This window comes from Strix aluco, chromosome Z (assembly GCF_031877795.1).
Source record: "Strix aluco isolate bStrAlu1 chromosome Z, bStrAlu1.hap1, whole genome shotgun sequence".
NCBI classification, from domain to species: domain Eukaryota; kingdom Metazoa; phylum Chordata; class Aves; order Strigiformes; family Strigidae; genus Strix; species Strix aluco.
Genome location: NC_133971.1, coordinates 73,689,002 through 73,706,578, shown reverse-complemented (window position 1 = coordinate 73,706,578; position 17,577 = coordinate 73,689,002). Strand labels below are relative to the sequence as shown.

Here is a 17,577-nt window from a genome sequence, read left to right as displayed (position 1 = left end):
AAGGCACTTAAACACATTTCCATATTTTACCATGTGCTTATGTCCTATTTTAGCTGTGTGTGGCAAGGTTTATTGAATTAAACCCCTACGTTGCCATCCTCAAAGGGATTTAGGAGTCTAATGGTGCGTCACATGCTCCCCTCTGAGTACAGCTGCTAGCTGCAGAGCAATGGTTGTACCCCAAGACCCTGCTTTGCTGAGCCCCCTTCAGGGGCTGGGTTACCTTCAGGGGCTGGGTTATCTTGCAGGACCTGAGGTGTAGCCTTGCCCACAGGCTTATCTTTGAACATTTTTCAGAATGCTGTATTACGAACTCAAGGGTCTAGTTTTTAGGCATATTTAGGCAATTATATACCATTTAACCATCAACTTTGGTAAAAAAGATTTTGTTGGCTAAATCAGCTGTTGCTCTTGTACCCACGAAGTAATGCTGAGGGATTGTTAACTGACATGGGTCTTCATTCCCTTACTTGTATCAGATTCTGGCACAGTGATTTTATTATTGTTCCTTTATAGGCATAACAGAATGAAAAATTTATTAACATTGTAGTTAATAAATACTTAATCTTTCACTCTCTTTTTAAAAAAGATGCCATGTAAGTGGCTATGAAAAGAGCTCAAAACTATTAAAATAGTGTCTTTTGTAGGTGTCTCCTAAAGGAAGGAAACAATACAAGCTTGCATTAGATAACTAAAAAGACTATTCCAGCCTGAGCCTTCCCTGCCTCTCTCTCCCTCATCTCTTCTGGTTCCATGCTGGTGTGTTTTTATGCAAAACCAAACATCTTTTGTGTTTAGGGAAAGGAGTAATAGAAGTGTCGGTGTTTGTTAACATATTTGACAAACTGTGGCAGCAAAAGCTATCCTTTTTATGTTTTGGCATGAACAATCGCCCTTTTATTGGGCCATTAATGCTATTTCAGAGCATCACTCTGTATCCACAGGCAATAATTTAGCAGCTGTTTATCAGGAGCTTTCATAAAGCTTTGAATAGTATTATAACATTCAGTAACCCTAACAACAGCATTTCAGAATCTGTGCTGGTTTAAATGGGATATCCGTGAATGTAGTTGTTCAGGGATGCGTGACCCACATAACCTATAAATTTGATTGGAAGTAACAGTCCTGGCATAGGCTGATGGATAGCAGATTAGAGCCCTGATTAACCATGTGATTCACAGGCTGGGAATATATTGTCCTAAGAAAGATTCATCAGATGCAATCAGAATTTCAAGTGGTCAGAAGAAATTCAAATGCTCTGTCTGCCTTCCGCCCCCCTCCTTGTGCTTTTCTTCTTAGGTTGCTCCCTGTAATTCATTTATTTATTTATTTTCTTTCCAGAGCTGAGAAATACTTCTTTGATGAATCTGTTCCTCACCCTAAAGCTGTCTGTCTGTTATTCATCAGAAAGCAGGTTGCAGTTCAGTGAGCAGAAGAAACGATTTTAATAGAAGCTGTGCCAAGGGCTGTAATGCATCATTTTAGGTCCCTAATTACATTACAATGACAAATATCAATGGTGACAACAGCAATAACCTACATCCTTTAATGGCTATGCTGGAAAAGGAGTTTGGGCGCTGTGCCATCAGATTAGACTTGGTTTCAAAACATAGGCCATTAGAAGTGTGTGTGTCCACAGTATTATTGGCTGATAACTGAAGCCTAGTGGAAAGGCCCGTAAATAAATGATGCCTCTCTAAAGCCTGGTCCCATGGGACAAAAGAGGCAAAATTAGATGACCACAGAAACAGCCGTGTTTCCGAGGCAACTTTGGCTTTCCACTGAGGAATTGACTGCCTGATTTTATGAAAACATACTTTTTCCTTCTCCTGCCAATTAGGTTGATCATGAAAAACCCACTGGCCTGACATCTAAGAGCAAAAAGAAGATCCTGAAGTGGTTTTTAATGTAGGGTTTTAAAAATCTGTATGAGCGGTAGAAATGTGAAGTGGACTTGGGTGTTATTTTGTGTCTTTGTACCTTATGCAAAGAGGAATGAGTTTCCAGACCCCCTCCAATGGCAAGAATAAGTCTACCAAGATGCTAACCTCTGTCATCAGTACGTACAGCTTCAAGTGTTAGGGCATTGGCTAACATCTGACAGCTAACTCCTCTTTGAATGTTTTGTGGTAAACAATCAAGCTTGTTGCTGTGGTATCCTGTATAATTAATTGTAGAAACAGTTGCAGTGTCAATGCAGAAAGTACTTTGTATTTACTACATGAAAATGTCTTGGTAAGGTTTTTTTGGTACAGAACATGTCCTTTAAATCATTTGTGTACATACACAGTGTTTTCCTTAATGCCTTCCTGCTGCCTGTAGTCTCCAAAGGTAGGCAGTCTGTGTCTTGGTCATGCTGTGCCTCTACCATCCACTGGTGCTCAGCTGGGCTGTTTTCTTGCTGCCCAAGTGTTGAGAGTGATAAAATGTAACTGTGTGCACAACCACAAAACTAGGATCTCTCATTGTTAGGGGAAGTGAAGACCATTTTAATAAGGGAATAGTGTAAACAGCTGCTTCAGCATAGCAAGGGATTCTCAGCTTTGTTGTGACTGGCCTAGCAGGCCTCTTGCCTAGCTGAGAAATGCTGCTGGGGAACATCTCGGTATCTCTTGAAGATGCTAGCGAGCTCTTTTTCTTCTCTGTAGGTTGAGCTGGGTGCTGTCTCCATCAGCTCGTTTTCCTGCGTACGGCTTGAAAAGACTCGCTGTTCTGCACTCCAGTGGGATTGATATCAAGAGGTTTATTACAGTTGTGTAACCATTCATATTCAGTCACCTGTTTTCAGTTACTTACAGCTTTTTGGAAGATGCTTTTTAGCTTAATGTTTCCCAGGCTCAGAATCTGCCAGAGGTGAATTTTTGTATAAATACTGAGCAAGTATGTTTCAAACACTTTTTGGCCAGAAGAGCAGTAGAAGAGAGACATACTTCTTCTGTTGGGGTGGGGGGAGAGAAGTGATCAAAAGAAAAACATTCTGTCTGAAATAGCTTGAAATAGCTGGGATTGAGTACCTTAATTGAGAAGAAATGCCTCAAAGTGAGTTGAATAAAATTATTTTTGTTCAATAAGGTATATTCTAGCGGAACTAGAATTTACAGTTTTGATGGAGAAGTCGGTGAAGTTTTACAGCTGCATTACTCAGGAGGTCAGATAAGACAGTTGTAAGTCTCTTCTGGTGTTAAAATCTGTGAATCTACAAGCCTTTTAAAATTACATGCTGAGCTCCTGCATGGCACTTCAAGCCAGTTTTATTGTCAGTTCCTAAGCAGTGCTGTAGAGGCATCCTGCTAATGTAGCTGTGGTGAAAGGGTGGTCTGCTGAGCACAGCCAAGGCAGAGGCTCCTCCCAGGAGCTGCACAGGAGGTGGTAAGGTTGCAACAGGCATTTTAAAGATGTGTAAAAGGAGTTGTTTTGCAGCGTCGAAAAGCATCACATCGTTTTTTACTAAGGCATGTATGTGTGTTAAATGGCAGGTCAGAGGGAATTCGGCTCAAGTCAGGAAGGTGACACTTCAGAGTTTTCTCTTCATATGGAAAAGCCTTGAAGAGCAGAATGTGTAGTTTTCTCTTCAGTTTTAAGGCACTCCAGAGATTCCTTTTTAAAAAAAAATGCAGCGTGACTGGAACCCAAAATTTGGAAGTTACTAAATTAATGGTGCTTGAACCACTACAGCACAGGTACTTGTGCTGTATATAATGCAGCTGGGCATTATATTATGGTCTGCAATTCCTTAATCAAATATTGTTTCTCAACTAATGCCATATTGGATCATGCAGCCTCTCTGACTGAAGCTTAGTTGCACACATCTTGTCGCTCCCTGCACTGCTCTGCGTAACAAGCAGTTTGTAAATCTTTGCGTCAGCTAGCATAGTGAACACTGTCTATTTAAAGGGGTATTTAAGTTTTACATTGTGAGATACCTGATATTATAGGCACATATAGACCTTCAAAATTAGCAGGTAGATTAGCCTTGTGGTGAACAGAACATATTCTCAAGTGTCCTTTAAGGTGCGTATCCTGCTGAAGAAACAGAAAAGGTGTAGTAGATGAACATAAAGAATGTATTAAAATGCATAACTTTAATAAGATGAGGATGTGCATAAACAGTGAAGACCAGTGAGAAGATACTGGGGCAGTATAACGTAGAAATTGCTGTGTAAATAACCTATGGGAGTTTAGATGGATTTCAGAGAGATGAAGAAGTTGTATTGCAAAGTAGCGTGTGTTCACTCGAGTGTATCGCAGTATACACAAGGGGGCAGAGTTAGTTTCACATGTACCCTTACCTCTAGTGTACGATGTCATCTGGTTGCGTAGCTGTGTAACCATAATATTCCTTGAATCCAGATGTGATTCTGATTTTTTGCTGCTTGTTCTGAGCCTTTCTATTCTACTGGTTCTTTTGCAAGTGTTTACAATCTAAAAGACAGCATAGCAAAAAGGCTGGAAGGTTTGCTGTTAAAGAAGGAAGCCTAAATTGCACAAGTGTGTATGTCTTCGTCATACAATAGTGATTTTGCAAGAGGAAGAGCATTCTGTCCTAGAGCATAATGAGGAACTGATGCTGGTTACAATTTATTCTAAGAAAGTTACAATTTATTGTAAGAAAGACTATGTAGCTTTAAATACTCTGTTTCTGGAACTGTAATTCTTGTGTTATCTCTCCAAATTTCCTCTGTCTCTATTGAGATTTGCAGATTAAATACACAGAATAAGAATTGATTTCCAGTATGGGAATAAAACATTCTATATTTTTCATTTCTGATCACCATTGCAACATAAAAGTAACTAGTATTAACCTCGGGTTTGATAACAGCATAAATATGATACAAGACTGCAGTATTCCTTTCTAAAATATGCGGTAGAATGATTATCAGTGAAGTTGTATATTGTGTTGCTAATGTTCTCATGATATACAATATTAATATAGAAGTAACTGGTTTATTTGTTCTGTTTGTGTACAGTGGCATTGCTGTAATTGGAAATGATCCTTCTTGTCTCTTAAGGAGAGAGTTTAATTTGATACACAGTATTTTATCTTTTTTGTTACATCTTATGAAGATTTCTACTTTAAATGCCTTTGATTGTGTAATCAGAATTAACTTTTGTGTCAGTTCTGAGTGGTTTTTTAAGGAAAACTTTTTAGCCAGAAATTATTAGCTTTGTAGGTATTGTTGAATTGGTGTCCAAGTACTTTTGTTATTTCAATAATCTGTCCTGGCCAGAGGATGACTAGAGATGAAAAAAACCCAAACAGATGTATCTTCTGTGTTCATGGGTGACAATCACATCTGAGAATTTATATAACTGAACTTCTTTCTTTTTGTCACTTGCAGGCAGAAATTGTCAAGAGGCTGAATGCTATATGTGCACAAGTCATTCCCTTCCTCTCCCAAGAGGTAGGTAGTCGTTTGTACCGATGCTGATCTAAACAATTGCCTCATCGTATCTATTACAAAAGTGGGATTTTGTGTTGAGACTGTTTCCTTATGAATCTCTTGGTGCTTGTAGATGTCTTTCCACTGTGCTGTTGTCACTGTAACTGCATTATCTCCTCCAAGTCCATTATAATATCATTTAAATATATTTATGAAATTGAATGTGTTGTAATGTGCTAAGCAAAATTGTAGTTGTTTAAATATTTTGCTCTCATGTACAATGCAGTTTTTCTCACAGTTATGACTTTGTCGGTCTGAAATCAGAGGACAGCTTGCAGAAATGCTAGAAAGGCATGATTTGTGCTACATTCTTGGCAGTGGGCATTAAAGTTCAGCAGAAACTTCTATTTTGGTATACCAAGTAGTGATGTTCAACACAGTAGGCATACAAATGCAGCTTTTTTCTGCCTTTTTTCTCTCTGCATCCCAGACTACTCATTACCTTAAATCCTTTTATGTTTTCTGTGTATTTGGGGAATATAGATAGAAGATTGAAACTCACTGTGAGCTAATTTCTCTAAGCGCTGATTTTTTCCAAATTATGATTTGCTGCTATTATCTTGAGTGCATTGTAGATACTTTGAGGGGCACTGGGATTTGGGGGAGTTGATGGGAGCTAACAAGGGAGCCTTGGAGCCACAGGCATGTGTGAAGTAAAACGAAAGCATGGTTCATGAAAGGAGACCTCGGGTGCATAACAGCTTCCCCTGCCCACCCACTGGAGGAAAGGGGCTGGAGACTGGGGTCTGCTAGCACAGTCTGGCATGCATCTATTTAATGCATGGTTTCATTTCAGTAGAATTGGTAGCTGAGAAAGTCAAAGCTGGAAGATGTGTTTCTGTGCATTGCATCTGTAAAACATCATGTCTGAGAACATGCCGAAGCTCTTTCTCCCATCTTTTCAGTTGTTCCATAAAATGCCACTGCTTTTTGAGAGAGCTGCTCATCCTGCTGCAAATAAGAGGCTGTGTGCTCGATACTCACGTTCAGTTAATGTGCTGCATGTGTGCATGTGTGTGTGCATCTGTGTGTGTTTGAAATGAGAATAACACTATCAAAACTGAACCTGACAATGTTCATGAGTGCTGCTGTATTCTGCTTATAAAGATGGATTTGTGGAAACTAAATGATGTGTAATGATTTAGTAATGTTGCTGGGGGACCAGAATTCAAGTCCTGTGTGGATCTAAAATGAGTGTCTGCTGATTTTGTACTTTGCTACAGAATCTCTGTACATCCAGGGTTTTATTTGCTGTGCAGGAATAGCACCGCCTATAAAAATGAGGTGTAAAGCTGATTCATACTCATGATAAAGTGAGCACTAAAATGACATGATTTTGGAACAAAGGCAGGGGTGAGTACTTGGCAGACAAAGATGTGATCTTGGCAAAGACATGTGACCGGCATTTCCACGAGAGACATCTTCTCTAGAGCATGTGATACTGTGTTTAAAAACTTTGTACCGGTATACTACTGCTGGTACTGGTACTGCTATTTTCAGCTGAAATGCTAAACAAAGCTTTATTACCATACACAAGTAAGTCACATTGCACTGTTTGCTCTGCTTCCACAAACCCAGTGCATGTGCTTTCTTGGAGTAGGTGTTTCTTACCAATTAGACAAGCAAAGGGATTGCATGGGTTTAGAATACATTTGAAGAAAGATGTGTTTGATTCACAGTGACTGCTAGATTTTGGCCTTTGATTTTGGAAATCCTAGCCTCCACCCCCTCTACATGTTCATGTGGAATTGAGGAAAAAAAATAAAAGGAGAAAAAAAAAAAGGCTGTAAATTTTTGAGCTTTGATATTAGTGGTATCCCACTCAGGTAAGCAACGGCTCTGTCCTTTTTCTCTGCTCCCCTATGCATTGTGGTTTCCTGTCCCTGGAGCTAAATCGCCCTGGAGCCATTCTCCTGAAAGCTGGTATTGGTACATTTTAAATCCCTGCCTTAGAGGAGAAGAAGCTCTGAAGGCTGCACATTGTACTTTGTTCTTTTCTTCTATCGAGGAGAATCTCCTATGTGATGCTGACATGCAGTATGGTGAACTATAAGCCAAGGGCCCTGATCACTGTTTTAACAACCTCCTGGCCATCAAATTGGCAGGGAGAGCAATTTTAAGGTAATTCTGGACTTTGCCATTGCAGTAGCTTGTCATTAATACACTAGCTGTAAGAACTATGTAAGTACTCAACTGAGATGATCCAGATTGTAAATTTAGAAAATGATGTTGTGCTCCTTCTGTCATGGGTACAGTGCCACCCAGTGAGTGCTTAAGTGCACCAGTGTCAGAGTGCTTAATGACTGCTATTTACTGTTTTAGGCTTTAGATCAGAGTTTTGAGTTAAGCAGTTTTAGAGCTGAAAACAGGCTCTCTTACAGCTTCTATGCTAGTGAGCCTCAGCTTTTTATATCTGTGGCCCATAGTTTCCTTCACTTGTTTGCGAGTTTTGTTTACCAAGTGTTACAGCTCCTCCTCTGTGCATGTTGCGTGGTGTCAAAGTTGTTTGGACTACAGAGTAGATGGAAAGGTCAAAAAATTCACAACTTCATCGTTTTTACATGCATTGACAAAGACAAAAGGGAGCAATTCCAAAAAGCCAGTGTACACATTTGTATTGTGTGGAGGCAAGTGTGCTTTTTAGTTTACCTAGCAAGAGGGGAGGGGGACTAGACAGCAGAGAGGGATTGAAAGGGGAAGCACAAAAAAACTTTTCACATGTCTCAACAGTACCATTGATCGTGATAGTTTTCATATTGGAGTTAGGAAAATCTGGGTAATTGTTTGACCTCTGTTAGTAGAAACACTTATTTAAATCAATTTATATTGGCATATGCTGATGAGGAAAGAGAACTGGTCTCCAGATTTGAGTATTCTAGTCTTGGTTTCTGGTTTGTGTCTTTAAAAAGTTAGTGTCTTAGTGGAAGTCTCTGTATTTCATAATCTAGATTAATAGAGAACTGCAGCATGCTTTTGCTGTTTATGCATTTTGCATACAGTCTTAATTGTGGAATAGTGGCTGAAAAATGTGATCAGGCTCCTTGGTATTGTGCCTGAGGGAAAAATGAACAAAATACAGTGGTTACATGCACTGATGGCAACATTATTACCTCATAATAGCACCAGGTTAACTTGTCTTATTGCTTGTTAACTTTGTAAGGAATCAATGGCTTGTGATAACTCACTTAGAAGTAAGAAATCATGGCCAAAATTGGTAGAGATCTTGTGAAAAGGAGGCAATCATAATACATCACTCTACTGTGTACTAGGGTCTGCTTTGTTTCAGGGGACAATTTAGTATTCAGGAAATTCTCCAGGCTTCAGTCAGTTTTACTGTGTTGTACATCATCTAAGCATATACTGAAAATAAAGTTCCTAACCCATCTAAATACGCAGTCAAGTGTTACCATGTTTTTTACATTGACTCTGATTTAAGCAGACTGTAAAAAACAGCACCAAGAAATACAAGCTTCCCATTTCGATAGCAAAGAGTGACTTTGTGGTCAAGGCATGAGATGGACCTCAGGGGTGATGTGTGTTCAATTTCTGCTGCGGTTGCAGGCTTCCTGTGTTGCAACAGTCATTTTCCATCTCCCTGTGACGTGAAATACCAGAGTGCTCAAAGTATTGCAGAAGGTGGAGGGGGTGCATGCAGGGTTGTAAGTAAATTCTTGGAGGTTGTTAGCACTCAGTTAACTTAGTTTTGATCTGCTGCAGCTGGTATAGATAGTGTGATATTCACATCATCAAATGATCTAGCCAGTAATAAGCATTTCATTTTGGGTCTAAAGCTAATTTATTGCTTCTTCTCAACAGAATTTACCAGTTGCAACACAGCGTGACACTTGCACAACCCTGTGGCTTTGAAGTTAGGGCTGGTTCCTGCCTGGTTAAGGTGACCTGTGTGGCTGATTGCAACCTGTGGCTGTCGTTGTGGGATCCTGTAGGCTATTGAGTGCTGAACAACCTCATGTGCTGAATAGTGGTATTTGTTCAGTGTGGCTGGAGATACTCATATATCACGGTTACTTTCTTTTGAGTAAATACTGACTGTGTTTATATTCACGAGACGCAGGCAAGCTGGCTGATTTACAGCTAACGATGTAGTTGTGGCAACCTGGAGCTCAGCACAACCTGCAAAAGCTGCTTGAGAAGCCAGACAAATGTTCACAGTATTGTCCCCTGTCAAGTTTCATGCCACACTCACCACAAGCATTATGTAGGCTGGAGGAGGCTGTAATAAACTTTTTCAGAAGACACACTTTCCCTTCCAACTGCCAGTGAACCAGCTAATAATAAGCTAGGATTGCTCTTTAAAAGGGATCTTCAGTTCCCCATGCATGATAAGGTGGTCAAATATAGTTAGAAGTACTATAAAATGCCCACCACTGGGATGCATATTTGCAGACAAACATAGAAAACGGAAATGCTGCATGCAGTCTTTTCCTTTCAAACATTTCAATATTAGTTGATGGTTTTCCTTTTACAAGATATGGGCCATAATGTGCTTGTTCTTCTCTGTACATTCCCTAGAGGTGCTTCTAAAGTTCAGTAAGTTTGGGTGAAGAGTGTGAGATCCATTATATAGAAGCAGAGCAGGAGTCCTTAAATGCTATTCAAAAGCAAGTAGTTGGTCTGAGATTGAGAGGCTGAGAAGACAAAATTATTTTCATGCATCCTAGACTTGCCCCAGACTAGAGTTGAAACAGTAAGTACAAGGAAGCTGCCAGATATCTTTAATCCTTCTACCAAGGAAAGCATCTTATTAGCAATTTATGCATATATTGCTAATTATGTTCTTACATTTTTATGAAGTGGTTTATTATACCTTGTCTGAGTTACAGTGCCTGGATGCAGTGACCCTGCTGGCCCCTTTTAGTTTTCTAAGTGTGTGCTCTACTCCACGGTAAATGTGTATTTGCTCTCCAGTTCTCACTAGTGTTTTTGGCGTGGCCTCATCTCATTATGCCCACCCTAGATCAGGCTTTTCAGAATGGCACTGCTGCAGTTCTTAAGAAAGACCTGGACTGTACTCCCTCTAAACAGATAACAGAACAACAAAATAATATGAATAAAACATAGCAGAGCCTGCTTGCTTCTGCGAAGTGAATTGCTCAGTGAGTTTTGCTTTGGATGTTGTTGGCTGTGCTGGAGATGGGCTAGAATTGGGTGTTTTTGACACCAGCATCTGTGCGTGCATGCCAGGGGGAATTTCAGCTGCTCGATTGCTGTCAGCATGGCTCCCCTGTCATTGGGAGCTGAGAGGAGCTCTGACATGGTATAAAAAGCCAGAGTATTTTCCACCATGCTGCAAGGCCTGTGCAGGAGCCAGGGCTAGGTGACAAGACAGTGTGGTGAGACACTGTGATGGTGGAAAAGCCTACATCCTTCTTGTGGTCTCCATTGTTGCTACCCACTGTGAGACTGAAAGGAGGTGATTTTCCAACACAAGGCAAGTGCAGACACACTTCTCATTACAAAAAGCAAAAAGTGGTGAAGAGAAGAGATGGGGAAGAAGTTAAAAAGGAGAAATGATACTAGTCTGTGTTGACAGGCAGGGCAGGGTATTGAGTTCATTGCTCTGGCCTGTTAAATGCAATGCAAAATACTGTTTTCCCATAACTGAAGAAAATGGGTCTGTCATTTGCTTGTGTGCACAGAGGAAGGCTAGCATTAAATGTGTCTGAAAGCTGCAACCCTGTGTCTATATTTGGTTGGTAAAAAGTAACTCTTTTTTTGTTGTTGCTGTTTTTACTTGGTGGTAAATCACTACGTGATCACTTGATGGGCAGCCTAATATGTACTGTTTGGTTTTAACATAATGCTGCTTGTTACTGGCACACTGTCCAGAGAAGGCGTCCAGGCACACAGTAAGCACTGGAGCCATTCATCCTCGGGAACCCACGCGGGCTGGGACAACCAGCTGCCGTCCGGCTCGACAGTCCCATGGGCTCCCTGCCCCACCTTGGTTTTGGGTTGCAGCGGGTCCGTTGAGCTGGGTCTGGCTCCTTCTCTGTATGTAGAGATCTCCACCTGATATTGGAGCCCCCCTTACTGCCCCGGATTCAGAAACGCCAGGGTCAGCCAGTGGGCTTCTTCAAACCTTGCGCAGCACTGTGCCATGCCACGGCGTGACTCAACTGTCCTGTGTCTTTTATCCACTGGAGTGTGTGATTTGCACCTGTAACTCGAAGTAGCCCTGTGGTCACTTGGGGCAGGCAGCCCCGTGGAGTTTCAGGGAGCTGAGTGAGAGTCTGCTCAGTTCCTTCAACGAGGTGGAAGTGATGGAGAGGCTAATTACAGACCATCTATTTTGGGTCTTTTGCATACTATGCTGCTGAAGATTAAATCAGTGTTAAAGCAGCTAGCAATAGGACAGTTTTAATTGTCTCTACCATACCTAATTTAGGTTCAGTGTTACAAGGCCCATTGGTTTTCTCCTCTCCGTGAAGGCTTGATCCCAAACCTATTAGAATCAATGAAAGATGCCTTGTGTGGCTGCTTAGGGAAATTCTGTCTTACAGTGTTTTCCAGCAGAAATCTTAAAGTGAGATTTTGGTATTCTACCCCTCCACCTTCTCTTCCCCTCACCTGGGAATGAAGTAATGTTTTTCTCAAATACTCCTGAGAGCCATTCTTTCTATGTTTTCTATAAAGAAAAGGAAAACATTCAAACTCTTGTGGAGTTGACTTACTTTTCAAAAATGTGGGTGAATTACTCCACTTCTACGATAACTTTGATATTTTCAGGCCAGCTTTCTGTAGGTCCCTCAGAAGTTTTTTCTTCTCTTACCTGTGACCCTGGGAACAGTATTTAAGTAAATGGGTGTTGGAATTGAACGCTCATATATACAAATCAAGAGCTATTCCTTTCTTTGCCTCAGTGCAAAAAATATTACCTGGGGAAATGGTAGGAAAGCAAAGATGACTGTAAACTTATCAGTAAATTATTTTATTTTTTCAAGGAAAATAATTTTAAAGATTTGTAAAACCCATTTTGGGGTTTTTTTTTGATTACTTGATCAAAAATGCTATGAGCCATTTTTGGTGTGACTGACCTCCACCAGAAAATGGTGGTGTAATTTTTATGATCATCCCATTGCCATATAGACCCAGGTGTCACCAGGCTTTCAGCTACATAGTCAATGAAAGCTGTACCTGTTCTTAACATGTGGTGACCTGGAGATGATAACACATCGGTCAGAAACTTGAGGGTTGAATACCATAATTTCCTTTTTACTGGTTATCTGTGATATTGATACACCACTGTGGTTTTATTTCTTTTTTTCTGAATGCCAAGAACACGGTTGCTCGTGTTCGGACTGCTTTTTGTTCTTTACATTGTCTGCTTATAAGTGACTGATTTGGTTTATGTTAGCACTGTAGCTGTACAAAACTCTAAACAGGACTGCTGTGATTCTCTTTGCAGCAGTGTGTTATTTGCTTTCCTGGCATTTTCTTCATTTAACTCTTCTTTGGTTAAAAACAAGCAAACCTTAAAACCATTTTCTTTCTTCCGGGAGTGTTTCTAAATTACCTCCTTCGTTATTTGCATTTATCCATTTTTTGTAGTTGAGGTCAGCATTTCTTGCAGTTACGGGTGGATTTTTAGTCTTGCTTTTCTGAGGGCTTTTATGGGAGAAAGTTTATAAGTGAAACTGCCATTTTTGTTTGTGCATTGCACTGAGAACCGGCAGATTGGAGACTGCTAAGCCCCTGAGGTAGAGGAGCCCTTCCTTATGGCCCCCTCTCCCAGTGGGGCTCAGGGTGCTGCCTGGGGAGTCTTTCTGATGCTCTTTACCTACTCTTGTGTTAGAGGAAGTCTTGAGGATTTGGGTCCCCACCTTATTTTATGCAACTTTCTGCTCCTGGTAAGGATGCACAGGAGGTGTTGCTGCATGGTCTGTACCTTGGCTTTGTTCTTCCTGGATACAGAGCCATGGCAGGGCAAACTGGAGGCTTTAAAGAGACCCTCTCAGCCCTTGCATTAAACTTAGCGCCAACGAACATCTAGATGTTGGTTTCAATACAAAGTCTCATTGTTATGGTTTCAGCACCTCTCAAGATAGGCAGGACCTCACTCCTCTTTGTGTTCAACCTGTGGCTGTAAATCAGAGATGACTCACTTCCAGTGCAGATCACACAACCTACTTGCAGTTCTCCCTGACACGCCCTTGCACCAATTTGTTGCATGTAATCCTGATCATGCGAGACTGCCTGTGCAGATAAATTGGCCACTGGTGGAGCTCTGAACAGGCACAGATCAGGTTGCAAGATGAGGACCTTATTTTAGCTGTAGTTGGTGTTTTCAAGTAAATATCAATCAGTTTTCAGCATACAGCAATTTTGAATTTACTGCAGGAATAGAGTATCACTCAAACTGAGATAATATAACCACCGAAGCTTGTAAACTGTGTTGTTAATTAGACCATGTGTTTTTGATGGACTTTTAAAGCTATTAAAATTTACATGTTGGGGATTGAAATAATTAGTTCTCTTTCATGTGATTGACAGAATTGTGAATGGCATTTTAAATTTCTTTGTTATGGTTGAGCTGCGTTGAAATGTACCTAGAAGGAGAATCTGTATATCCTTCAGTGATGTGGGTGCCATGTGGTTGTTGAAAATACATACCTTTATTTTTCAGTATGTTTTGGTGTTTGTTCTTTTTTAATCTCAAAAGTTTCTGGGGCTGTAAGGAAAGTGGCTTCCATTTTAAGTTGACTTGTAAATTGAAGAGCACACTGTGCTGATGAACAAAAGGAAGACAGTTCCCTGTTTCGACAAGTTGTAAAATAGCTTGTTGGGGAGCAAAGGTGTAATTCCTGGCAAGTAATGGCATAAAAAAATCCTCCCCTTATCTGATACTCTTGCAGATCAACACAGAATGTGACTGTTAGAGAACAGTTATTTCAAGCCCTGCATGCGTTTGAAAAGCAAAAAAAAAAAAAAAAGATAAAAGGAAGAATCTGTGCTTAATAATTTAGAAAGCAAATAATTTTATTCTGTTTCTGATCTTCATTTATAGCACCAGCAACAAGTGGTGCAGGCTGTGGAGCGTGCCAAGCAAGTGACCATGGCAGAACTGAACGCAATCATTGGGGTATGTGGTCTTTCCATTTTAGCTCTAATAGTATTTGTAAATAGCTTTTCTTTTTCTTTCTCTCTTGATGAACTCATTTCCATCAGATAGGCAAAAGTTGTGGGCAGTGGTGAAGTTCAGTAGCTTGATCTTCATGAAAGCTGGTTACTACCTGAAAACATTTGCTTGCACTGTGCCGAGAAGACTAATGGGGTAATTAATGTCTGTGTTGTATCCGTTCCCTGAAGCTGGGTCAGTATCTGGTTTTTTGTTGTCCCTTTTAAGTAACATTTCTTCCTTTGCATACCCTGTGCCTTTCTGCTTTTGCAGCCACAGTAACAGTTACCCTTTGTATGACACCCTGTGCTTTAGGAGGGTTTTTCCCATCCCTGCTGCCCACATCTTTTTCTGGGTGGTGGCTCAAGACTGTGAATATTCACCATCTTTTTTATTTTTACGTTAAAAAATAGATGATACTTTTTTAAAAAAAAACCCGAACAACCAAAATCGATTGCAAAATGACTCATCACCAGTGTGCTCATAGGCGTCCTGGTCCTAGCCATCTAAAAATACAGGTGTGTGGAGCCTCTCTTGTAAAAGCTTTATTACCAATGGTATTAGCTTGGTATAGCAGTCCTGTGAGATTTTATGGGTGTGGGCAGCCACATTTTACATTTTACAACTGGAGAGGAAAGGCATAACAACAAAAGCTGTGGCTGTTCACACTACATAAAATGAAGGTGAGAAGTCATAGCTTAATAGCACATTATTCACATGTATAATTATGCAGCTGGTGCAAGCAGTTGTTTAAGTTATTCTAATGAAGACACTACAACTGTACTTCCCATCTTCTGCACCCTCCCAAATGCTTTTTCTTTTGTGTATAGATTATACATAAAAGTCTTTTCCTTTTTTTTTATTCAGTGTATCAAACAGACTTTGAAATGCTAATTATTCCATTTACTTTCATTAAAATTCAAATTGCTGAGTGAAGATGTGGATAAGGGTCGCCGAATAATCAATCTGAAGTGAAGATATTGCTTCAATTATGCCTCTGTCTTTTAACAAGGAAATCAGGACTCTCTGATCATTGCTGACGGTAGTGCAGAGAAGCGGTCTGATTGTAGCTTGTTTTTAATAGGCTGTTTCTAACACTATTTTGTATCCCTCTGACCACAAGAAAACACTAGTAGTCAATTAGAAGATATAAATGGAAAAGAGTAACCTTTATTTCCTCTGAAGTGCCCGTTAGAAAGAAGGGGGTGAATCGGAGCGAGTCGTGTAGAATCATGAATAACATTTGTTGTACGTCTTTTACGCTCCAGTGGGGAGAGTGGGAGATGAATAATTTCCCAATTAGTTTTCATTACCTAACCAAAAATATTGCCTTCTATTAACATTCTTTGCATAAAGTAAGTAGCTAAAGGTTGTCTTCTTTGTTAAAGGTGTCTGCATATGCTTAAGTAGCATGTGTGTATATGTGCATGTACTGTTTGTGTGTGTACATGCATATGCATGTGTATGAATACTTCACAGTCTACTTGTGTACATTTTTGCCATTCATCTTTGTATGTATTAGGAAGACTGCAAAAAGCAATTTGCTTTCTAGTAAAGAATAAATTGACTGATGTAAGACATGTGATGTTATAGATACTGGCCATTACACTCGTTATTTAAGTTTATCCTGCTTTCATGAACCACTAAACCATACAGAATAAACAGACTAGACACTTGCCTGGGAGCCTGGCAGTAGCTTCTGTTGGTCTTCCCCTACCAGTCAGAAGTATATTTTCTGGGTTTTTTTGTTGCTATCTGAATTTATGTCTTCAAGTCAGTTGAAATTCTATTGCCTTAAATTTTCATACCTGAATTTTGGTTTTGTGCATTAAAATTGGGCAGCTCTCACCTCCCTTACAAGACTGATTTTTACCTTGCTCTGCTGCCTTTTTTCACTCTCCTGTTTTATGCTGACTTAGGAAATGCTGTGTGGCCCTCTCTTTAGTTTTAGAGAAACACAAGCAATACAGACTGAAAATTTTGTGTTCATCGGTTTAAAGAGAAGTTATCTAATCCAGTCTTTAAGAGATTCATTTAAAAGAATGGAATAAATAGGATAGCAAGGTATCAAAAAAGCTTAAGTTCTAGTTGCATGAATACCCACAATAATGTTATGTCTGCACTTAGAGAGATTTAAAGTCTGAAAATGTGGTGCGGGACTAAAAAAGGCATGTCATACTTTGTAAAGTGAATACCAATAAAAATAAAACAAAGAACGTAATTAGAAATCATGGCTTTTCTATATCTCTAATTATGTTGTCTTATTTTATATTGCTGTTTGATAAGTCTGACAGAGTTTGTGTTCTTTTAACCTTGTGATATTTTAAAAGCTTCTGAAGTTCATTTGCTCTTTACAGTTTTTAAAAATGTATCTCTTGGTTACCCATCGAGCTGTGTATTAGATAAAGACATAAGCAGTGTCTGAGTTTTTGAAATACAACTGTAGCTTAAGTTTTTCTGTGCTTTGGGGGCCCTATTCAGTTCACCTCACTCATGCAAAACCCCTTTTGTTTGAGCAGAGGAACCCTGGGTTTGAGTTTAAAATAGATTTTATCAGAATGGAGGATGGCACAAGAGAAGAATTGAATGTGCACAAATCATGTCTCTCCTTGTGTTTCACATGTATGTATTTTTGTATGAATGTGCTCTGATTTAATGGAATCTGATGAAGCACCTTTTAACTTTGCAATATTATTCTATCTTCATTGGTAAATGAACCAAATCACTGATCCATGCAGTTTAAATGCAAAATACTGAAGTGAGCCTGGAACCCAGAGAGACTGCTTGTTCTCCTGACAATAAACTAGTTGTGTTTAATGGAATGAAACACAGTTATAATGACTTCTTTCACAGGTCATGTTCAGTTTAAAACTGTTGACGGGCTGAAACAAGTTAAGTATCATCTATCTTCTGGAGAGATGCAGGGAGAAAGACTAAACCAAAACTAGGCATTATAAGCATGATGCAGGAGGACTGTAAATCCGCAGGCATCCAGAC

The 17,577-nt window shown here is 39.9% G+C and overlaps 1 protein-coding gene across 3 annotated transcripts in view; it reads left to right on the top strand.

Annotated features, from left to right (window-relative positions):
• The window catches only part of LOC141918170 (transducin-like enhancer protein 4), a 99,813-nt gene that overhangs the window by 26,404 nt on the left and 55,832 nt on the right, over positions 1-17,577 (top strand). For 2 of the 3 annotated variants that reach the window (XM_074812291.1, XM_074812290.1), the window contains exons 5-6: positions 5,340-5,402; positions 14,470-14,544. In XM_074812291.1, the coding sequence (XP_074668392.1) occupies positions 5,340-5,402; positions 14,470-14,544 (138 nt within the window). The remainder of the gene's footprint in view (positions 1-5,339; positions 5,403-14,469; positions 14,545-17,577) is intronic. The other variant, XM_074812292.1, reaches the window with a different exon arrangement.